Below are 24,338 nucleotides of genomic sequence, written 5' to 3' on the forward strand. Positions count from 1 at the left end.
TATATTTACATAATTCAAAATTTTATTTAAAAATATTTTTTAAAATGGGATAATGTGGGTGGGCCACGTTATGCGTAGATGACGGTCCTATTCGGGCGACCCAAATTCCCATTTCTAACCCAAAGTTGATTATTATAGAATAAAAATTTCGGACCCTAGCCTGATTTAAAAAGGATTTGCAGGATCCGGGTCAGACCAATTGATTTCCCAGATTATCGCACATCAACGCAAGCGTCGTCGTGCCGGGCGAAAAAAAGAATCTTACAAGGGAACGCGTGTACAAATACACATTGCACAATTTTCCCAAACCATAAAGCCATAAAGCCACTACGTCAACTCGAGCGGTCTGCCACACGTGAAATAACCGCGCGTAAAAGGGCCACCACTCATCTTCGGCTCTAATAAAAAAAAGACGTCAAGAACGAGAAGCTAACTGGGCCTTCTCGCAGGAAGCTTATAGAGTTGCCTTGTCGCTAACTATACAGTGATAAAGAGATTTCTTTATCCTTCACTTCAGCAATCGGAAAACCCTAGAAATCGGAAACATTATGGACATGCAGAACGAGTTTGATAGGATACTCTTCTTCGAGCACGCTCGCAAAACCGCAGAGGCTACTTACTCTAAGGACCCTCTCGATGCCGAGGTTTGTTTCTTCGTTTTTGTGATTGATTGCTGTTATTGCATCTGTCTCCTGTATTATTATTATTATTATTATTATTACTGTTAAATTTTGATGTTAATTTGTTTGGTTACTGACAAATGGAGCAATAAAGTTTGGGACTTTTAATCCGGTTTAGCGTAAAATGGTTATTTTGTGATATCGAATGTGTTGTTGTTGGTATTGTATTTTTTGGATTTTAATGGAATTATTCTCTTGCAATTATTGTTTGGTTTTGTTATTATTGTTTTTTAGGGCGGCATAAAATTTATGTTTTTTTTTTTTTTTTATGATGATTATTTTCTACAGAATCTAACGAGGTGGGGTGGTGCTCTGCTGGAGTTGGCTCAATTTCAGAATGTTGCAGATTCCAAAAAAATGATACTAGGTGCGGTGCTTAACGAATTAGCTTCGTAGTTCACAATTGAAAATGAAATGAAATTTTAAATCAGAAAGGTACTTAAAACTCCTGCTAACATGGTTTTATAAAGTTTTCTCAAGTTCCCAAAATTTTGCACTTCTTGACAAATGTGAAGTCTGAAGTGGATTCATGGTAGGAAGTTGCTCAAGGAATGATTGGGATTGTTTCTAATGGGTGTCAGCTTTAATTTAAGCTAGTTTCTTTTGCAGGTAGCTTTGAAAGCACAATTGTTATTTATCTGTTAAATGGTTGTGAAGTGTTGAATTTATCATTGTTGGTTGATTGTTTCATTGTACAGATGGCATATCAAAGCTGGAGGAAGCATTGTTGGTCCAGCCAAAGAAGCATGATACCCTTTGGTGCCTAGGAAATGCTTATACTTCCTTTGCATTTTTAATCCCTGACCAGGATGAGGCTAAGGAGTCTTTTGAAAAATCATCTGTCTACTTTAAGCAAGCTGTTGATGAGGTATTTCTGGTGAAACCTCAAGTCAACCATATGGTGTTTATTTTTTGTTTGTAATTTTTTTTTTAATAATTGTGGATGTATAATGAAGGTCGTTTTGCTTTCTTGTAGGATCCGGATAATGAAATTTATCGCAAGTCTTTAGAAGTAGCTGCTAAGGTACTTCATTGTTCCTTTGGTAGAAAAAGAGAAAATCTAATTTTTTTGGCTATTTGAGTTACATAGTTTACTATTAGCTATGAATGCTTCAAGGCATCCTAGTTAAAAATTCACTTGAATTTAAAATTTAGAATAAGCAGTTTGTTTCCTCTGATGTTTATGTTGCAATGAGGAAACATTGATATTTAATTGGTTGCATTCACAAGCAGTTCAAATGACTGACTGTTGGACATATGCTGTTGACATTGACAACATAATTATATGTACATATAGATTCACGCAGATGTATTTATCTATACCTGTATATAGATGTATTGATCTGTAAAACTTTTCCACTGGATGTGTAGTATAATTATTTTATTGAGGTTCTTAGAAGTAGTAGAAATGTTGTTAGTTGTTAGTTGGGTTTTACTTATCAGCCAACTCATAGTCATAGTTATTAAAGGCTCAAGGCGTACTAAGGCACCAAGGAATCCTGGAGCCTAGGCGCAAGGCGCAAGGCTCAGGCGCGCGCCTGAGCGAGGTGAGGCGCAAAAGTAAAAAATTTAAAAAGTTCATAAAAATCAAATAAATGTGATGCTTTTCTTTTTTTTTTCTTTGGCATATATCTTGAATTAGGTTTGCTGGTTTGAGTTTAAGTGATTGTCCTTTTTGCTAATGAAAGTGCTCGCTAAAGATAGAAATAAAGAAAGCATGCATTTCTAGAACCTTGTGCCTGGAACAAAGGCGCATACCTAGGCGCATAAGGCGCTAGGGTTCGAGCCTGGTGAGCCTTGAGCCTGAGGTCTGCCTTAGGCGCGCCTTTAATAACTATGCTCATAGTTGAGAGCAGGGGTACCAATGCAACACACTTAGTGGCTACTGACGCACTGCTTTTTCAAAATCTCAATTGTATCAGCCTAAAGTGACCGATACGCTCTGATACTGCCATTATTGATGTTTTAAGCAGCAAAGAGGAAGGAGAGGGATTGCATGTACCTAGACAGAAGATATAACCTTTGTTTCTCTTTTTCCCCAATTGAAATCCATAGAGAGAGCTGCTGCTGCTAGATAAGTGCCAATAACCATGACTGCTGAATGGAAACATTAAACTAAAAGCCCCTACAAAATGCTGAACATCAACATTATTTTTTTCCTTTTTATATATGAAAAAACTATAATGTCTATAGGCTTTTGATTCTTGCAAAACCCATTGCCTACTGCCTGGTAGGCTTTCATTCAAGCTTGTAGTTGGGTTATTACTTTCCTTTTTTTTTTTTGGGAGAAATAATTGGTTATTACTTTCAGTGTAACATACAAATTATTTCAAAGTGTATCTTTTAATTTTACAACTTTGCAATTTCTTTTTATATGTTTGCAACTTCTTTTTATATGTTTGCAACAAACAATTTTGAAATCAGTTTCTTAAGTTTTTAGTTTAATAGCCAATTTTAATTATTTTTATTGCAATACTATCAAAGAAAAATGGATTCCTGTGTCTAATAATGTAGTATGTCTAAAAGTATATATATTTTTTCAATCAATGGCTATTTTAGACACTGTGATTATTGATATATTGTATGTACAGTAAATTATTTATTGAGAATGGAATTTGAATCATTTTTCTACTTTCCATACGAAGATATTACCTGTCATGACCATTACACTTAGGGTCAATTTGGCATTGTGTTTTGGAGCAGCAGAAGCTGCTGGAAAAAGTGGTTTGAAATTGTTATTTAGCTAGTTTGAAGCTTTTATTACTAAAACATATTAAGTTTCACTCAAGAACAAACTTTAATGGCATGTAATTATTAATTAATATTTTCAAGGTGCTGCTTTTTTGAACAATAACTCAAATAACAATGCCTAATGAACCCTTAGGCAATGACACCCTGAAATGTCCTCAATGCAGCTGCAGTTTATAACCCTGGTTGGTTGTTATGATGGGAGTGAAAGTTGGTCTTCTTTGGATACTGATTTGTCCTTTGAACAAAGCATATGTTTCTCTCGTCTTTTGAGCTCTTATAATCCTATACATGTTGATCTTTCTGCTGCATTATGTGCACAATGTTTGTTGGTAGACTTGTTGAGAGATAGATATGAAGAAGATGTAGAGACACTTGAGCAATTGCTAATAAGCTTTTGACCATTTTTGGTGGACTTGTCTGTGTTCCAAATAGGTCTACCTTATCTAGGGATTTAATGAGCAATAATTTCTTGAGAAATGTGAGTTATGGCCAATACTGATGATCCCTTTTCTGATTGGTAGTTGTTAAGTATCCTATATCGGTTAGGCATGTGGGTGATGTACCCCTTATAAAAACTTAGCAATCCTCCCCCCTTGAACTAGCTTGTAGGAGAGAGTTAGGCCTTGTCCATCTTCTTATGATGGTTTCTAATCGTTGTTTGGGCCTTCCAAAAGTGTTTCAAGCCTCAGTGTTAGCCCTGAGTATGAAGTGTGTTAAGTATCCCACATCGGTTAGGTATGTGGATAATTTGTCCCTTGGAAAGACTTGGGTAATCCTACTCCCTTGTGCTAGCTTTTGAGAGTTAGGCATAGTCCATTTTCTTGTAAGTGGTCAAACTATTATCTTTAAGATTATCAGTTTTTCTTTGGAGCGAGTATCTTGCTTTTCAGACTCTGATTTTGTGCATGTTGATCATTATATTGAATTTGTTCATATGTTTAGGCTCCAGAACTACACATGGAGATTCATAAGCATGGTTTAGCTCAACAGGTGATGGGGGCTGCACCTGCTTCTGGACCTTCTACTTCATCAAGTGCTAAGGTAGCTTTTTAATTTTTGTCTTCAAGACTATTTGCCATCTCTGGAAGCCTTTCTTCATTATTGAATTGTTGATTACACTGTTATTTTGTACTAATTTGGGTTGTGGAAACAAGGTTTAAAATATTGGGTGTTGCATGTCGCACTCTAGTGGTTCAATTCACATTCCTTTTCCTTGTTTTGGTAACAGTACCATTAATCTATTCACTGCATTTCTTCCTGAAATGGAACATGCATTACAGGCATGCTTGGTAAGGGAGGGAGCACACGTTTAATGTGCCTATTGGTCGTGTTTGATGGCCATCTTGCTATTCTTGTAACACTCAATAGCCCTTTCCTGTTGATGCATCTATAACTTGGTTGCTTTGTCCCTTTTCCAGAGTTCAAAGAAGAAGAAAAGCAGTGACCTCAAGTATGACATATTTGGATGGATAATTCTAGCTGTTGGCATTGTTGCGTGGGTTGGATTTGCGAAATCTCAAATGCCTGCTTCTCCTCCGCCACCTCCAAGATAAGCAAACAAACTTCTTTTTTAGGAAGTGTCCCATGGGAATTTTGAGATGGTCAATGAACATTTGAGAAACACATGGCCGTTCATCATTAGTTGAGATTTTTTTTTTTTTTTTTTATCTTTAGTAATGTTTTCTCAGCGTAAACTGATAAATAAAGCTAAAATTAGGGGTTATCTTTAATATAAAATATTGATTTTTGACTTTTAAGGGGCTGATTTTAGAGTGTGCAGCATGTTTTGCATCAGCCATAGGCTTCAATTTCATATTCTCAGATCTAAGTACTATTGACACAATGGAGTGTAAACAATGATAAATTTCGGGTAAATATCTTATGGGCTCATTCAACTTTATGAGTATTTTTATAAAAGATATTAAATTTTAATTTTTTTTAATAAAATTCACTAAATTTTAATTTAATTTTATAATAATCATTATAATAAGACATTAAAGATTTTTATATTAATTTATTAATTATTTTATAAATAAAATTATTTTATTTTATTTTATTAGTTTAAAAAAAAATAAAATAAAATGTACAAAATGTATTTAGCTACTCTCTTCATAGTCAAACTATTTCTTTTTACTAGTAGTCATTAGTTGATTAATTTTATTTATAAAATAATTTACAGACCAGAAGATTAATTTTTTATTATAATGATTTTTATAAAATTAAATTGAAATTAAAATTTAAAAAAAAAAATTAAAATTTAATAATTTTTATAAAAATATTCAAAAAATTAAATGGCTGTGTGATGATTACTTAACCCTATGCGATAACTACCCGATAACTTTTAGCAGCGGTCAGGATAAATATAAGGCCTAATATTTTTTTAAAAGCCCAAATATATTTATTTTTTGGGGCAACTGTAGCTCTCCTTCTTTGAATACTAGTGGTGCTGGAAGTGAAGCATTTGCGGCTATTTTTATTCAATAAGAACAAACCCTGATAACAACTCGGAGTAATAAATCTAAAATCTCAGTTTTGAATTGCACTTGACCTTGAATGGAAGTCATCGTGCGGGTTACAATTTCCAAACTTGAGGTCCGATTCACGATCCAAATCCAAATATAGGCTCATCATTGCAAGCCCATGATCCTTTCCCATCGGAACATACACCCGGCCGGAGAGCAATAGAGCGCAGCACCACCACATCGGGAATTTGCAGAACCAGAGTAATCCGTTAGAGACTAGAAGAGAAGAAGCTTCTACTATAATCATGCAAGGCTTAAAAATCAACCATGGCCAAGAAGAAACCTCAAAAACTAATAGATAGCTATCATCTCCAGAAGAAACCTTCGAATTTCTAACGTTTTCAATTCAGAAGAGAGGAAAACAAAGGTCTTGACCCCTTAAACCCATCTTGCTATGGAGCACTGGCAAGCTTGTTTGTATTATTGTGCTACAATTTCTTTTACAGATGAGAATATTTTAATCACTTCTTAATATATATGCTTACTTTCACATTTTGAGGTTTCTAAATTCAAACTTCTTAACCTTTTTATTAATTGTTTTGGGGATGCTGAGAGGGCGGAACAGGGGCTGTGGTTAGGTAATAGCTGTGGCTCAATTTTGCTCGCTGTTTGAGTCGTATTTAATGAAATGTAGGGTCTATGAGAATCAAACGAAGTCTTGATGAGTTGCAGCATTTAAAGCGTCTCTTGGAAGAAGCTACTTCTATATCTTTAAGTCTGATTCTCATTCTAGGTGATCTCTCCCTCTCATGGGGACTTTTAAAGTTAATTCTGATACAGCTTGGATCTCAGAAGATAAGAGTTTAGTGGCTGTTGTTGTGTGAAATCACCAGGGCGGTATTATTGATGGCTTGCCAAGACTTCGAAAATGCTCTTCTTCGCTTCAGGGGGCGTTGTATCTGCTTGGATGCCGATTTGTAATGCGATTGAAAAAAAAAATGTAGGGTCTTCAAATCTTTATTTTGTCATCATGTCTCTGTATATATATATATATATATATATATATATTATTTTATTTTAGTTAATGACTCTTACTTTTTATTATTATATTATGATATAAATAATATAAAATATTATAATTTTTTTATTATATACTTAATAAATATTTAAAATATTAGCGCCGTCAAAATTTTTTTTTTTAATTATACCTTATTTAGTTATTTTTTGAATATATAATATTGATTCTTTGAAAATATATAGATAATGTGTATAATTATTTTTGAACATAACATTAGCTTTAAAGATGATGACGGATAAAATGCCTATAAAAATTATCATATGCAAACTTGATCAAATCATATTGATATTTTTAATACCTAAACTTATTTTATATTTAATTATTATTACTTAAAAAATATTAGAACAGTTTAATTTTATATATTGTAATTAATAATATATAAAATATATATTATTTATTAATAATTTATATATTAAAATTTAACAGTTTCATAAGATATTTAGATTCTATTAGTTAAAATATAATATATCAAGAATTTATATATATATACATCAGCTTGCAAGAAAGGGCCAAAGACTGAGGCCCTTCTTCCACACATGCTTACTGCTTTTATAGATTAATGCAATTATTTAATTTCATGGTTAATACTGTTCAGGGACCTAAATCAGACTGGAGGGTAGCAGAAGATAATAAATTTGGATTGCATGCTGAGGATCTCATCCCTTCTGCCAGAACCACACTAATTTCAAGTAATTTAAAAGTTGGACACCTCATCTTCTCATGCTGAAGGGCTAGTTTTTTTTATTGGAGATTTAGCGCTTTTCCTGACAGCTTATTAAAACATCTAAACATTCTGTAAATGTCTAGTCAAGAGAAATGGTGAGATTAAAAAAAAAAACAGTAGTCACAGACTTATAACGAAGAGAACTTATGGTGCATGTGAACCCCAATTTGGAAGCTTAACTCAGGTGATTTTGCAGGAAATTGTTTTTTCAGATGAATTTGTATACATAGATTGCTTTAATTATGTCCATTAAATAATACGCCCGGTTGGTTGCTTGCTTTTCACACGGGTCTTCCTTGGCTCGTCTCCTTCCGCGATACGCACCTAGTAGTAGACCGACTGTAGATTTGCGTTATCGTTGCTTTAATCCTACTCCTGAAACTGATGTTATTTGTTGTCTTGATAGGGAAATGCCCTTATTTCATTGAATGGCTTAATTGTTTTCGTCCCTCGAAAGGTTGAAATTGAATGGATATTCGTTATCTTGTGTATAAACATTAAATGGGAGCATCGATCTTTAGAGGACCACTTTGTTTTTGGATCATAAATTTCGACTCTTTATAGTCAGGGTCCACCACCTTGCACTGTGGTCTGCATGGTGATCTGCACGAGGCCTAATAGCACTGCTTGGCCGGCCGGTAACCTTTTTCTTGTGCAACTCAATGCCTTAACCTATTCCTTCCGCTTAAAATCTGCTCTACCCATAAACCCAAAAGTTACATACTTGTTAAGCAACCAACACAAGAAAGAGGGATGAAGAAAAAAATAGAATTAGATAATTATACTGGAATTGACCCTATCCTCGGTTCCCCCGGGTGGAGGGTTCTTGGATTTCTCTTTATTAAGCAAACTGGGAAGAGGAAATCACATAATAAGTAAAACATAAGTTTGAGCTGACCATGGTAGTTGATGAGGAATGTGAACATCTTTAAGTATGCAGTTATTACACTGACAATAATAGTGTTGTGGTAGTTGTCCTGAACTTTTTCCTTGGTTCCCCAACATAAATCCATAAAGAACATTAGACTTTTGCTGCCTCTCCTCTCACCTACTGCTCTCATTTTTTTTCTCTCTCTGCAAACAAAAGCTTATCTACTTACCTTCTTTCTCCTCTTTGATTTTTTTTACTTTTGCTCAAATGTGAAGTACATGCAGCTCCTGAAATGGTTTTGCTAGTGCTTTTTAAACTAGTTTTTTGTGTTGCAGCATTCGCAGTGGGTGCATTAGACTCAGCTGAGTCAACTGTTATCATTCACTTCCACAAAGCTCCTCCAAAACACTCAAGGTTCACTGATGCTGTTTTCGGATACTCAGTACAGAGGCTAGATGGGACCAATGCTTGTAAGAAGAATGGGTGTTCCATTTCCTGTGAGGTGATCCTTCTGAGCTTAATATGAGAACGTTAATTGAGAAGTACATAGCAAATTTGGGTTAATGCTTTAATTAATATGAGAGGTATTTACTGACTTCTTGACAAATTTGACTTGAATGTTTGAAAAGCTTGATGGCTATACTTTGAGATCATGTCCAGCTGATACTATAGTATTGAAGAACTTAACTGTGAATCACAAGCACAGTTTTCTTCTCAAGGTCACAACTCATAATGGAGAGAAAAACTCTTCTTCTTATTCATGGTTCATTGGTTAGTAACTCAATAATTACTTCTTACATTGTTTTGTTCTTCTTGGCAACTGCTATTCTAAAGCTATATATATATTCTCTCTTCCAAGAAAACAGACCAAAGTTTAATAGGAGCCTAAATATTTTGTTTGTTTCATAATTATCTTTCAGACACAGTTCCACCAACTGCAACTATATTTAGCGAAAAGAATTACACAAATGCTGTAAAAGTAACCGTTGATGTTACATTCAGTGAAGCTTGCACTGGAATGGGTGGCTTCAAATGTGTAAACTCATCAAATTGTGATGTAAGTGGATTTCTAGTCTTAACTTACAAGTATATATGCAACATTATTAGTTACCCTGTAGGCTGCATGCAGCGTTTTATAATCAGAAGGATATAAATTTAATTAACTTAAAGATAGAATTCTCTTTTTCTAGGTATTATTACAGGGTCCAGCTTATGTTCAAGCTTCTTCACTTCACACGGTCAAACCTAACATAGAATATAGACTTGACATAATTCTTTCGTTGGAGAGTATAAATGGGCGAGTAATTGTTCGAATGGCAGATAATTTTTGTACAGACAAGGCTGGAAACACTTTTAAAAGGACAAATGGTTCCATTACTGTTATTCATTTTGGTGAGTTGCCATTGTCATTATCCTTATTTGAGTGTATTGAATCAGTTGTCATACGAATCCCTTTTGTTGTTTTTACTTCAATTGTGATTTTAGATAGAAGACCAGTGCTGGTAGATTTATGGATGCCAGTTCCATCATATGTATTGGAGATCAATGGAATCCCAAGAACTGTTATGGCAACTAACAAAATGGAGGACTTAAAAATTTTCTTGGATTTCAGCATTCCTATTGTGAATTCAACAGAAGAACTTCTCAATGCCTTGCATGTGAATTATGGTAATATATCACCGATCAGAAATCATGGGAATCGTAAATTTGTTTTTCAGGTAAGCAGCCTATACTTAAACTTGAATGATATTGGCATCGGAACTGCACCTTTACTGATAGCTGCCAGTGAAATACTTGAAAATCAGGTTGTTATTTTAATGATAATAGATTTCAAAATTGTAGCTTAGGAACGTAACAAAGACTGAAACCCTCACTGTTGAACTGGAAGCTGGGTTAGTAATTGGCAGGACAGGCACTTCTGTCTCACCTGTTGCAGCGCTTACAGTACTCTATGGTATGCTTTGTGATCTCCAGATTAGTTTCCCCCATTTATTCTGTTTAATAGCTTGACTAATTCATATGTGCTCCTCAAGATTCGACAAAGCCTCAGGTAGGGCTAAGTACCAGTTCACCAAATGTGACAAAGGCATCCAACATCAATGTGATAGTTGAGTTCACAAAGCCAGTTTTTGGCTTTGAGGCTTCCATGGTAGAAGTGGAAGGAGGGAAACTTACAAGGCAGGTGCATATGTGGCTCTCAAAGCTGTTCTTACTGCAGTTCACAAGCATACACATTAGGCTGTGTAATTAAGTTGCGATTGATTCTCTGCCATCTAATTTTGGGCCTTCTGTTTCACTAATTGAAATTGTTAGTTTTGACTCGAAGCTGGTTAGTAACTGAAACTAGCCATTTTCACTCGCTTATTAGTACCACAACAAATAAACTAAATATAAAATAAAAAAATATCATCATATTAGATTAGATAAATTACATTTTTATTTTGCAATTAAATAAAAACATAATGGCAATTACACTAAGTCATCATTTCGTTATATGATTGATTATGTTAGATTTCATCTGCCAATAGTAGTCTTATAATTTCTTAATGCCTAGACATAGAAGACTAGACAAAAAGCTCGTAGTGCGGTTTAACTGCCTTAACTCTCTTCATCTAGGTTCCAGGAACTTTCAAGAGCTCTGTACTCATTCACTGTCCTTGCTACAACTCCGGACATGGCCTTCATCAGCATTCCTGCAGGGAAAGTAAATGACATTTCAGGAAATCAAAATTTGGCCTCCAACCAACTTCAAGTGAAGCACTGTAAGAACAATTTGTTATATCAATTTTTTTCTTGCAGTGCTTATTGTTGTCCATGTATTTGATTGTTCTTAACCAAATATTTTTATGTGCTTTTATTATCAATAATTTTCTGCTTCTGATTCTTAACCTGGCAAAAGACTCAACCCCTGCAATATCAGTGGCACTACACTCCTTTGTGACGGTGGGAGTATTAGCAACATCACTGGCAGCTGCTGCACTTTCTCTTTCCTCATCAAATCTTGGCTCAATGGGCACTCTTGCCTCAGGAAATACAAATAATGTTGCTTCCAATCCATCAATGAATCTGCGTGTAAGTATTAGCTAATCTTGGCTAGTTGTGCCAAAATCTATTAAAACATATCATTCCACTTGGAACTTTATGCTACTCATTATATATGATAGCTTGTTGAAAAATCATTTTGGTTCAGTTTGAGTTATTTTTGAATTTTTTCATCACAGGGATTGTATGGGCATCTTCAAGTGTTTGTTCTCTCAGATTGGTTCTCAGATAACCATCCAATTGAATATTCGGAGACAATAAAAGGTCTGAGGTGGCTCATACCTCGTCAAAAGCTTCCATGGAAAAAGGATGGCACATCAACATGGCCTAACCATTTTTATTTGGCTGAAGAAAATCTCCAAATAGTACCCCTTCGCTTTCCTTACCACACAATGGCCAATCCTCAGTTTGATCTAAATACAACTGATCTTTCCAAAGTACAAGATCAACTACCTTTTCTTACAGATATAGACCCAAACTTTCCTTGGCTTCATCAACACAATATGAGCATGAAAAGTTCACCATATGGGTTACCACTCAATTCGAGAGAATATTTCACTTATTTCTTGGTTGGTATCTAATACCTATCATCACATTTAAGTTAAATATTACTATTTCAGACAAATTTTATTACAGCTATATTCATCTGCACTGCAGAGAGGAGAGCCATTGTCTGCAAGCAATGTTGTGAAGAGAATGGAGAATTACAAAGGGTAACATCAGAATTATTCTGATTTTACTTCATTGGAAAAAAAAAAATCACTTTCATTAGCACGTGGCTAGAGATCTGTAATATCAATAAAAGCAATGGGAAAGAGCAACTGCTGTTCGCAACTAGCAATTTAATTAGTAAATTACTTATTGGGTTGAATTATATTTCTGATAATGTTTCTGCAACAGGTGGAAAGACTTGGAGATGAACTTGTTTTGGCTTGGGGTGGGAGGAGGCAGTTTACTTATAATTCATGTTCTAATATTACTTTTCCTGAGATGGAGAATAGAAGCACCAGCTCACGGGATACTTTCAGTTCCCAGGTTTGAGCTTCTGCTTCTAATTCTCACATTACCTTGTATTTCTCAGTCATCAGCGTTTGTTATGAGAGGTAAGAAATTACAAATGTCCCTTCTGATTTGACTGATCATCTCCCAATAGTTTCATGAACTGAAGCCCCGAAAATTTGCAGGGGAAACGATGTGGGGAATCATCACTGGCGCTTTTTTGCTGGTAATTCCAGCAGCACTTATTTTATCAGTTAGCCTTTTTCTTGTAGTTGCCATCTTTCCTGGGGGTTTTGCTCAGTACAAGGAAATCAGGCATGTGGATATAACAGAGTCATGGCATACAAAGCTGTGGTTCTTCTTTGTTGGGAGGCCAACAACTGGAAAATGGTTTTTTAGGGACGGGCCGCCATCAACTTTCCTTTCACGGTTTAGAATTCTTTTTGAAGATCGAAAGGGTCCTCCTTTGTTTGTCTTTGTTGATCAGAATGACCCAAGAACCATACCCAAGTGGATTGAAAGTGGCCAAAGTGGAATAGGAAGAATGAGAGCTCTGAGCTCAGATGAGAGCTATGAAGAATTCGAAGTACCCTTATCCAGAAGAATCTTGGGGTGTGCTAGATCTTTCTACATTGTTCTTGATCTTTTAAGAAGAGTAAGCTTAGGAATAATATCTGGAGCTCGCTCTTCTCAAACATCAAGGGAAAGCATTTTTGCATTGGTAATAACACTGTTACAGTTCATTTACCTGTTTGCTCTCAGACCATACATCAGAAGAGGAGTCCATGTGGTAGAGAGCATTTCTCTGTTATGTGAAATAGGTATTTTTGGTTTATCGATTGCTATAACTAGTTTAAATCCAACTGAAGGAAGAACTCAGGGATATATAATGTTGGCTCTCCTCTTCCTAACCTTTATTGCTCAAATTATAAATGAGTGGTATGCCCTGATAAATTTCATTTTAAGACTCTCTCGGCCAAAGAAGAATTCTTTCAGGCTTGGGTTGAAGTTTGCTGCTAAGGGTCTTGTGTTGCCTTTCCTTCCAAGAAAGCACTGGTCAAGAATCATCCCTAGTTCCTCTCAACCAAAAACAGGCCTATCTGCCATCCCTCCTCTAAGTCCAGAAATAGAATCTGGAAGAAGAGATACAACAGCAGCCATTGCAGAACCATACAGTGCCATGACTGCAACAGTGGTTCCTGTGCTCAGTCCTGGTTCACCACCAGGCCTGGACGTTACTCAAATAACAAGTTCCCCAACTGCCGGAGCAACCCTTACAGGGCAGAGAGCAGGGGAAGGAAAACGGTTGAAAGAACTGAAATTGGAGCGGAAGAATGAGTTGAAGAAGCTTAGGGAGTTAGCGAAGGCTAGTTTCTCCGGCGTTTCAAAGAGCGAGGAAGGTAGGAGTACAAGCTTCAGATTTAGGGACCAATATTTCTCTCTTGAAACCTCATATGATCCTCAAGCTTCTACTTCAAAAACCAGACACTGATGTGAAATTATGAGTTTCATTTTACTGTAAACATCCTTCTTGTTCATCAATACCTGTCTTGGCCAAAGTATCTCCGTGAAATTTCACCTAACAATAATTTAATATATTTATAAAAAAATATATATATTTATAAAAATATATATATATTTTATTGGATGGTCTGCTTATTTATTTTTAGATATATAAATATATTATTTTTGAAATTAAATATATATCTGTAATTTGAACAATCCAGTTCAATAATAACTCTTATTTCATTCTACACCTAATAGAACTCTTGAAATATATATATATACCCTAATCATCTCTTCTGCTAAACTTTGCTCTCAAAACCTATTTATCACCTCCTTTTCTATCAAATACTCTCAACAGAGAATCTCTAAATTTTTACTTCTTATTCATCACATTCGATTCTGTTTTCAAAGTAAAAATTCTCATTCTTTATTCAATAATGGGTGAATTTAATTTTATTTTCTTTCATTAATTTATTACAACTACCTTAAAAATTTATTTCCTTGATCATTATTATTGAATTGGATTAATCATAATTACTGTTGGATAATAATTGATTATTATTATTATTATTATTATTATTATTATTATTATTATTATTATATATACATATAGCCTCTCGTCCCACGACGTCTCGTTCACGTTTATATATATATATATATATATAAAAGTTATTATATTTTATTATTATCTGATATTTTCTTTATATTTTTGGTATGTAGGAGATTCAAATATTTATTCTGTCAGTTGAAATTGTCTCTCTTTTATTGAATCTAACTATTATTTTGGAGGTTCCATGTGAGTGGTAATTATAGTACATGACACCGTTTTAGTCCCTTTTAAAATTTCTTAGCGTAAAGTTTGTTATTAAATGAAGTTTTAAATCAATATTTTAACAATTATTTTATATATGATTTTTTATAGTTTTATATTATTATTGAATTTTATTTCGATTTTGATTAAATAATTGATTTTGTCAACTATCTCTGTATTAGACCCATTAGGATTCCGGGAACAGGCCTTTAATGTATTTATATTGATTGATATTTGACTATAAAATTTATTGATGTGTTACTGAATTGATTTGAGATTGATTTGATTTGAGATTGATTTGATTTTATTGAATTGATTTGAGAGTGATTTGATTTTATTGACTCTCTGAAACTATTGAAATACACTATTGGAATTGCACTATCAGTTATTATTTGCTAATTGAAATTTTTTATTGATTTTGATTAATTTGTACAAATTGATTTTCTGTTTTAAATTGGTACCTGTGCCCAGTATCTGTTTCTGTTATCTGGCCCCGCCGTGTAGACTATCACGGTATTAGGTTGCATTGTCGAGTCATGCATCATTGCAGTTTATGGTTTGCATTAGTATCATATGCATTGATATCTGTGAAGGAGGAGGAAGGTATCTGATATCTGGTAGCGCGCTTACCATCTGGCCTTTGGTGATGTGGGGTATCATCATCCTGGTGCACTGTACCATAAAATTTTTATTGAATGAATTTCTTTTATATATATGTTTTATGAAGTTATTTTATTAATGATTTTGACAACATAAGCATGATTTTATTGAATAGAAAATTATTGTGAAATTAGTCAAGCGTCTGCCTGTTCCTATTCCGTTGTGTGCTATAATTATCATTCACTGAGCATCTAGCTCAAACCACATTTTTTTTCTCTCTCTGTTATTTGTTTCAGATCAGTAGAATTCTGCAACTGATCCAAATATTCAATCCATTTTCTGGAGAGGGACAACTTTGATTTATTTTCATGGTATGCCCGAATTCATGTTTTCTCAGGCTATTAATTAGTTTAGTTTATTGAACAATTTAAGTTTTTATTGAAATCTGTAGAGACTCCGCAGTTTACCTATGGGATATTTATGATGTTTATTCAGCATTTTGTTTATTTGGATTTTGTCTATTTTTGGGATTAGTAAGTGACAATATATTCATTCAAGACACTCTGATAAGGCTTGCATGATTTAAGAATACTTAAATTATGCGCCGGTCACGGTTTAGAATTTTGGGTCGTGACAAAGTTGGTATTAGAGCACGGCTGAGGTCTAGTAAACTTGTGGAGCATAGGATCCTTAACGTCTTTTTAGTTTATCATTGCTTTAGATATCTGCGTCCTTCATACTTTTTCACTTGTCTTAATTTGGCTCACATTTTTAGATTTAATACTTGTTTATTAAAATGAATAGGTGCCTGAGTCTGTTAAACGTAAGAGAAGAGCTAGGGCCAAGGGTCTTAATAGTGCAAACCTTGATCCAACAAGGGAGGTACCACCTCAAACTATAAATCAGACATCTGAACAGACGCTTATGGCTAAGACTGGGGCAAAACCATTCCTTTGTTTCTCCATACTTTTCCATGATATTTAGTATACCACCTACTTTGTTAGAGTATCCTTTATCTGTATGAACACCTATGAGGAACGCAATAGACACTGATATGGTGTATAGGGGATGTATAGTTCACATTGGAGATAGGAAATTAGCTACAGATCTTATTTCTTTAGATATATTTGAGTTTGATGAGATTTTAGGCATAGATTGGTTAGCCACTTATCACGTTTCATTGGATTGTCATAATAAAGTTGTACTCTTTAAAATTCCTGGGGAGGAAGAATTTCAATTTCAGGGAGACAGCAGTATAGCCTCTAGTAATTTTATCTCAGTAGTGAGTGTTAGACGATTATTGCGAAAGAGGTATAAGGGGTATCTAACTTATGTTAGAGATGTTCAGGTAGAAGGTGTAGGTTTGGAGAATGTTGCAGTGGTTAAGGAGTTTCCTGATGTGTTTCCAGAAGATTTATCAGGTTTACCCCCGGAGCGAGAGGTAGAGTTTGGTATAGACTTAGTTCCTGGAACTGAGCCCATATCTATACCACCTTATCGTATGGCACCCGCAGAACTTAAGGAGTTGAAGGAGCAACTACAGGACCTACTAGATAAGGGGTTTATTCGCCCTAGTGTTTCTCCATGGGGTGCTCCAGTGTTATTTGTATGGAAGAAGGATGGGTTTTTGAGAATGTGCATTGATTATAGGCAATTGAATAAGGTAACTGTGCGTAATAAGTATCCTTTTCCACGCATAGATGACCTGTTTGACCAACTTCAAGGTGCAAAGTATTTTTCCAAGATTGATCTTCGATCTGGGTATCATCAATTGAGGGTCAAGAAAGAAGACATACTCAAGACAGCCTTTAGGACTAGGTATGGACACTATGAATTTCTTGTAATGTCTTTTGGTCTTACCAATGCTCCGGCCCCTTTTATGGATCTCATGAACAGAGTTTTCAAGCCTTTCTTAGATCAATTTGTTATAGTGTTCATCGATGACATTCTAGTGTACTCAAAGAGTAAGGAGGAGCATGAACAGCATTTGAGAATTGTCCTTCAGACCTTACGAGAACACAAGCTATATGCCAAGTTCTCAAAATGTGAGTTTTGGTTAGATAGTGTGGCCTTCCTAGGCCATACAGTATCTAAGGATGGGGTGTGCATTGATAAGAAGAAAGTTGAGGCAGTGCTTCATTGGCCTAGACCCACAACTGTGTCAGAGATTCGAAGTTTCTTGGGTTTAGCAGGGTATTATAGACGGTTTGTTCAAGACTTCTCTCGTATTGCAGCACCTTTAACTAAGTTGACACAGAAGAAAGTGAAATTTCAGTGGTCTGAGGCTTGTGAAAAAAAGTTTTCAGGAGCTTAAGACTCGCTTAACTATAGCACCAGTGTTAGCCCTTCCATCCGGATCAGGGGGTTATGTAGTATATTGTGATGCTTCTATGATTGGTTTAGGATGTGTTTTGATGCATCATGGACGGGTTATTGCATATGCTTCTCGTCAGTTGAAAAGACACGAGCAGAATTATCCAACTCATGATTTGGAAATGGCTGCAGTAATTTTTGCTTTGAAAATCTGGAGGCACTATCTGTATGGTGAGACTTGTGAAATCTTCACTGACCACAAAAGTCTCAAATACATATTTGACCAACGTGATCTTAATCTTAGGCAAAGGAGATGGGTAGAATTGCTGAAGGATTATGACTGCACTATACAGTATCATCCTGGAAAAGCTAATGTAGTGGCTGATGCTCTAAGCAGGAAGTCTTCTGGTAGTTTAGCCCATATATCTACCAAAATGAGGCCTTTGATTGGTGAATTACATGAGTTGCTAGATCAGGGAGTAGAGTTTGAAATCATAGCTGGATCACTCTTAGCACATTTTCGAGTTAGGCCTATCTTGATTGATCGAATTAAGGCTGCTCAAAAGAGGGATTCTCAGCTGTGTGAGATTATAGATAATATTCATCAAGGCCAAGCTCAAGGATTCATGTTGAATGATGATGGAGTTCTTCGTTATGGCACTAGACTTTGTGTCCCCAATGTTGATGAGTTGAGAAGAGAAATCATGGAGGAGGCACACCATTCTGCTTACACAGTACACCCAGGTTCAACTAAGATGTACCGTGATTTAAGGGAGCATTATTGGTGGGGTGGCATGAAGAGGGATGTTGCAGACTTTGTTGCTAAATGTTTGACTTGTCAGCAGGTTAAGGCAGAACATCAGAGACCATCTGGGTTACTTCAGCCATTGCCTATTCCCGAGTGGAAGTGGGAGCATATTGCCATGGACTTTGTTGTGGGTTTACCTAGTACACGAGGTGGTTACAATGCAATCTGGGTGATAGTGGACAGATTGACAAAATCTGCTCATTTCCTTCCTGTGAAGACTACATATGACTTTGCTAAACTTGCACAGTTCTATATAAACAAGATTGTTAGTCTTCATGGAGTTCCAGTTTTCATTGTCTCTGATCGTGGTACTCAGTTTACTTCTCGATTTTGGAAGAAATTCCAAGAAGCTTTAGGAACACCAGTAAACTTTAGTACTGCTTTTCACTCTCAGACGGATGGACAGTCAGAAAGGACCATACAGACATTAGAGGACATGCTTCGTGCATGCGTTATGGATTTTGGTGGCAGTTGGGATCATCATTTGCCTTTAGTGGAGTTTGCTTATAATAACAGTTATCAGGCAAGTATAGAGATGGCTCCATATGAGGCATTATATGGTCGAAAGTGTAGGTCACCGGTTTGTTGGGATGAAGTTGGAGAAAGAAGGCTTACTAGACCAGAGTTGATACAATTAACTTCAGAGAAGGTTCGACTAATTCGTGATCGACTTTTGACTGCTCAAAGTCGACAGAGAAGTTATGCCGACCCTAAGCGTAAAGATGTAGAATTTATGATTGGTGATCATGTATTTCTGAGAGTTTCCCCTATGAAAGGAATCATGAGGTTTGGGAAGAAAGGGAAGCTTAGCCCTCGTTTTGTTGGTCCATTTGAAATTTTGGAGAGAATTGGAGCAGTTGCTTACCGTTTAGCCCTTCCACCTGGTTTTGCACATGTACATCCAGTTTTCCATATTTCTATGCTTAGAAAGTATGTACCAGATCCATCTCATGTTTTACAACCTCAAACCATGCAATTTAGGGATTATATGTCATATGAGGAGCAACCAGTAAAGATTTTAGATCGACAAATTAGGAAACTCCGGTCTAAGGAAGTGGCTTTGGTCAAAGTCTTGTGGCATAATCACTCAAGTAGTGAGGCCACATGGGAGGCAGACCAAATGCGAGCCAAATATCCTCACTTATTTGATTCTTCAGGTTAGAATTTTGTCTATTCAAATTCGGGGACCGAATTTTTTTTTAAGGGGGGAAGTATGTGAAAACCCATATACATTTATTATTTATTATTATTTTATTTTAATTAGCTAATAATAATTTAATATATTTATAAAAAATATATATATTTTATTGGATGGTTTGCTTATTTATTTTTAGATACATATATATATATATATTATTTTTGAAATTAAATATATATCTGCAATCTGAACAATCCAGTTCAATAATAACTCTTATCCCATTCTACACCTAATAGAACTCTTGAAATATATATATATACCCTAATCATCTCTTCTGCTAAACTTTGCTCTCAAGACCTGTTTGTTACCTCCTTTTTCTATCAAATACTCTCAACAGAGAATCCCTAAATTTTTACTTCTTATTCATCACATTCGATTCTGTTTTCAAGGTAAAAATTCCCATTCTTTATTCAATAATTGGTGAATTTGATTTTATTTTCTTTCATTGATTTGTTACAACTACCCTAGAAATTTATTTCCTTGATCATTAGTATTGAATTGGATTAATCATAATTGCTGTTGGATAATAATTGATTATTATTATTATTATTATTATTATTATTATTATTATTATTATTATTATTATTATTATTATTATTATTATTATGTAGCCTCTCGTCCCACGACGTCCCGTTCACCTCGTCCCGTTCACGTTTATATATATATATATATATATATATATATATATATATATATATATATATATATATATAAGTTATTATATTTTATTATTATTTGATATTTTCTTTATATTTTGGGTATGTAGGAGATTCAAATATTCATTCTGTCAGCTGAAATTGTCTCTCTTTTATTGAATCTAACTATTATTTTGGAGGTTTCATGTGAGTGGTAATTATAGTACATGGCACCGTTTTAGTCCCTTTTAAAATTTCTTAGCATTAAGTTTGTTATTAAATAAAATTTTAAATCAATATTTTAACAATTATTTTATATATGATTTTTTAGAGTTTTATATTATTATTGAATTTTATTTCGATTTTGATTAAATAATTGATTTTGTCAACTATCTCTGTATTAGACCTATTAGGATTCCGGGAACAGGCCTTTAATGTATTTATATTGATTGATATTTGACTATAAAATTTATTGATGTGTTACTGAATTGATTTGAGATTGATTTGATTTGAGATTGATTTGATTTTATTGAATTGATTTGAGAGTGATTTGATTTTATTGACTCTCTGAAACTATTGAAATACACTATTGGAATTGCACTATCAGTTATTATATGCTAATTGAAATTTTTTATTGATTTTGATTGATTTGTACAAATTGATTTTCTGTTTTAAATTGGTACCTGTGCCCAGTATCTATTTCTGTTATCTGGCCCCGCCGTGTGGACTATCACGGTATTAGGTTGCATTGTCGAGTCATGCATCATTGCAGTTTATGGTTTGCATTAGTATCATATGCATTGATATCTGTGAAGGAAGAAGAAGGTATCTGATATCCGTAGCGCTTACCATCCGGCCTTTGGTGATGTGGGTATCATCACCGTGCAATCGTAATTACCATAAAATTTTTATTGAATGAATTTCTTTTATATATATGTTTTATGAAGTTATTTTATTAATGATTTTGACAACATGAGCATGATTTTATTGAATAGAAAATTATTGTGAAATTAATCATGCGTCTGCCTGTTCCTATTCCGTTGTGTACTATAATTATCATTCACTGAGCATCTAGCTCAAACCACGTTTTTTTTCTCTCTCTGTTATCTGTTTCAGATCAGTAGAATTCTGCAACTAATCCAAATATTCAGTCCATTTTCTGGAGAGGGACAACTTTGATTTATTTTCATGGTATGCCCGAATTCATGTTTTCTCGGGCTATTAATTAGTTTAGTTTATTGAACAGTTTAAGTTTTTATTGAAATCTGTAGAGACTCTGCATTTTACCTATGGGATATTTATGATGTTTATTTAGCATTTTGTTTATTTGGATTTTGTCTATTTTTGGGATTAGTAAGTGACAATATATTCATTCAAGACACTCTGATAAGGCTTGCATGATTTAAGAATACTTAAATCATGCGCCGGTCACGGTTCAGAATTTTGGGTCGTGACAAGAGCAGATTTCCTTACCATCCTCAGAGTTCGAGTTCTGACACGCATGTCCACACGTATATATAAACATGAATTCTACTGCCAAACATATTGACTGCTTGAAATGAATTGATGTCGGTAGCAGCAGACACTAAATGAAGGACTTTCATATCAGCTAGACAAATGAGCAAAAAGTTGATGGAATTTTGAAGTGGCTAACCACAGAAATACAAAGACTGAATCTAGTAAGAGTTAAAGCAAGATTTAATGCAAAAATTACAGCATCCTTGCATCAGAGAAAATGGTTCGTGTACCCATGATGGTGCAGGTAAACAAGATGTTAAGAGAGAAGTGCACAAATGCTACATCCAAGAACCGGCTCATTCATAGTGCTCCATTTTCACCATAATCAGGTTGATTAAGATTATCTTCCCCATTCAGTGCTGAGAATGAATCTCCTAACTTCTCCTGCTTCATAAGCAACCCATTAAGGCCATGCATGATCAGCCCCTCACTGTAGTACATGTCTGGAAAAATAACTAAAACCCCATTTGGAGCAACCACATCACCAGACCTAGTAACATTGATCACAAACCCTCCAGCAAAAGTTTGCAAACTTGTTCCATCATTTAACCAAACCAGATCCTGCCATGAAAACAATCCAGGAACAACATGTCCTCGAAATATGAACGAGTAATCATTAATATTCCTCGCATATGCTTCAATTGCTTCATCAGTTGGAGTGAAAATTGTCAATCTGGTTTCATTCCTAAACCCGAACAGCTGCAAATCAAGAAATGTGGCCATTATTGAATAACCTCTAGAAACTAGAAATTCTGAAGCGGGACGAAAAGAATCAACGCCAAGCACAGATGATCCATTCTCGGACTCATTACTAAAACCAGTCATCGAACTAGGACCCATTGCTGGTGCCAAATTAAGAGGAATCTCGAAAGAATCATTAAAGAAATGATTGATCCCATATATTACCACAGACCTATTATCAAGAATGGCCAATTCTTGGATCGAAACACCATTAATGGACAACTTGGTGTTGAAAGTGGCGCAAGAAGAAGATGTAACAACCAAGGAATGATTTGGCAACAACGTGGGTATTCTTGTGCCAATAGGAAGAGCATTGAGGCCATCCCTGGTGAGTCTCATTGGTGAAATGTGATATTGGAGCTTAAGAATGGAAGGTTGGCCAGATCTTACAAAAGCATGGTCACATGGAGCAAATATTGTTGCAGCCGATGAATCAAGATTGAGAGATTTGGAAATGATTTGAAGGGTTAATGCCATGGAGAGATATCCAGAGGATGAGAGGAGGTCCAAGGCATTGAGAAAGGCAGTAGTAGAAGATGCAAGAGCATAAGAACAAGAGATAAAAAGGATAAAGAGAAAAAGCATGAGCAAGAATGCCATGGAAGAAAGAGCTGTCAAAAGATGTTCTTGGTTTTCTTGCTTCTGTTTTTCAGAGCAAAGCTGCTGAGGCAAGCTTTTGGCGGCAAATGTAACGGTGTTCGTAGTTAGTTGTGGAAATGCTAACCGCTAACACATAAATTTCTGGTTCAAGTTTCCTTGATTCTTCTTTCGCATTAATTTAGTATTATTAACCCAAATTTTTTCTTCTTAATAATTATATAAAATAAAAATTTTATTTTAATTAAGGCCTAATTACATAAAAAAGGAAGCTTCTAATCTTTTTTTCTTTTAATTTAGGTAAGTGGGATCTAAATTTAAAATTAATTATAATTTTATCCAATTTATTAATTGATCAAAACTGATATTAAGAAAATAATATTATATTTTTAAATTAAAAATAATTTTAATGAATGAAAATAAAAAAATTTGGAGTAAAAAAAAGATGGTGATAACAGATAAAATTAAAAAATAATAATAAATGAAAAATTAATGAATAAAATACTTTTTAATTTCAATTTTGATCAATTTATTTTATTACATAAAATTACAATTAATTTAACCTAAATTATTAAAATTAAAAATTTAATTATATCATAAATTCTTGTCAATTTTTAAATTTTGTTGCAATTAAGTCTTTAATTAATTGTAAAAATTCATTCACACCATTGTGTGCATTGCGGGCTAACCCACTCTTTTCCTACATGAAAAATAACATATTTGATTTTGTTAAAATATACTAGCTGTAAACAAAATGTAATAAGTATTCTAAAATATATTTATTCAAATTTAGAAAGACATAGGGATGATAAAAGTTTCTGAACCTGAACCAACTCGCCCTAAACTCGCCAGACCCTGATTTGTGTGAGGCAAGGACGGGAAGATCTTTTCCCCACTCCGAGACCCCGTAACCTCTCCCGCATAGTAATATATTATTTTTTTTATTAAAAATAATTTATTTTGTATATTTATATATTTAAATATTATAATTTTAACAAAATAAA

The 24,338-nt window shown here is 34.6% G+C and overlaps 3 protein-coding genes across 3 annotated transcripts; 2 read left to right on the forward strand and 1 right to left on the reverse strand.

Moving 5' to 3' along the window:
- Positions 1-279: 279 nt before the first annotated feature.
- On the forward strand, positions 280-5,188 carry LOC110648860 (mitochondrial import receptor subunit TOM20). The gene is made up of 6 exons (XM_021803221.2): positions 280-644; positions 969-1,047; positions 1,379-1,548; positions 1,657-1,704; positions 4,374-4,472; positions 4,850-5,188. The coding sequence occupies exons 1-6, from the start codon at positions 549-551 to the stop codon at positions 4,982-4,984; spliced, it is 627 nt and encodes a 208-aa protein (XP_021658913.2). The 5' UTR covers positions 280-548; the 3' UTR covers positions 4,985-5,188.
- A 3,429-nt stretch (positions 5,189-8,617) lies between these two features.
- Positions 8,618-14,185, forward strand: LOC110648854 (uncharacterized). Its single transcript, XM_021803215.2, has 13 exons — positions 8,618-9,068; positions 9,196-9,337; positions 9,487-9,623; positions 9,757-9,958; positions 10,052-10,284; positions 10,409-10,520; positions 10,600-10,744; positions 11,183-11,328; positions 11,466-11,638; positions 11,788-12,177; positions 12,266-12,321; positions 12,509-12,711; positions 12,793-14,185. Exons 1-13 carry the CDS (start codon positions 8,859-8,861, stop codon positions 14,097-14,099), a joined length of 3,456 nt encoding a protein of 1,151 aa, XP_021658907.2. The 5' UTR covers positions 8,618-8,858; the 3' UTR covers positions 14,100-14,185.
- Positions 14,186-22,296: 8,111 nt separating this feature from the next.
- On the reverse strand, positions 22,297-23,337 carry LOC110648855 (putative fasciclin-like arabinogalactan protein 20). Its single transcript, XM_021803216.2, has one exon. The coding sequence runs from the start codon at positions 23,335-23,337 to the stop codon at positions 22,297-22,299; it is 1,041 nt and encodes a 346-aa protein (XP_021658908.2).
- Positions 23,338-24,338: the final 1,001 nt, after the last annotated feature.

This window comes from Hevea brasiliensis, chromosome 18, assembly GCF_030052815.1.
Source record: "Hevea brasiliensis isolate MT/VB/25A 57/8 chromosome 18, ASM3005281v1, whole genome shotgun sequence".
NCBI lineage: Eukaryota > Viridiplantae > Streptophyta > Magnoliopsida > Malpighiales > Euphorbiaceae > Hevea > Hevea brasiliensis.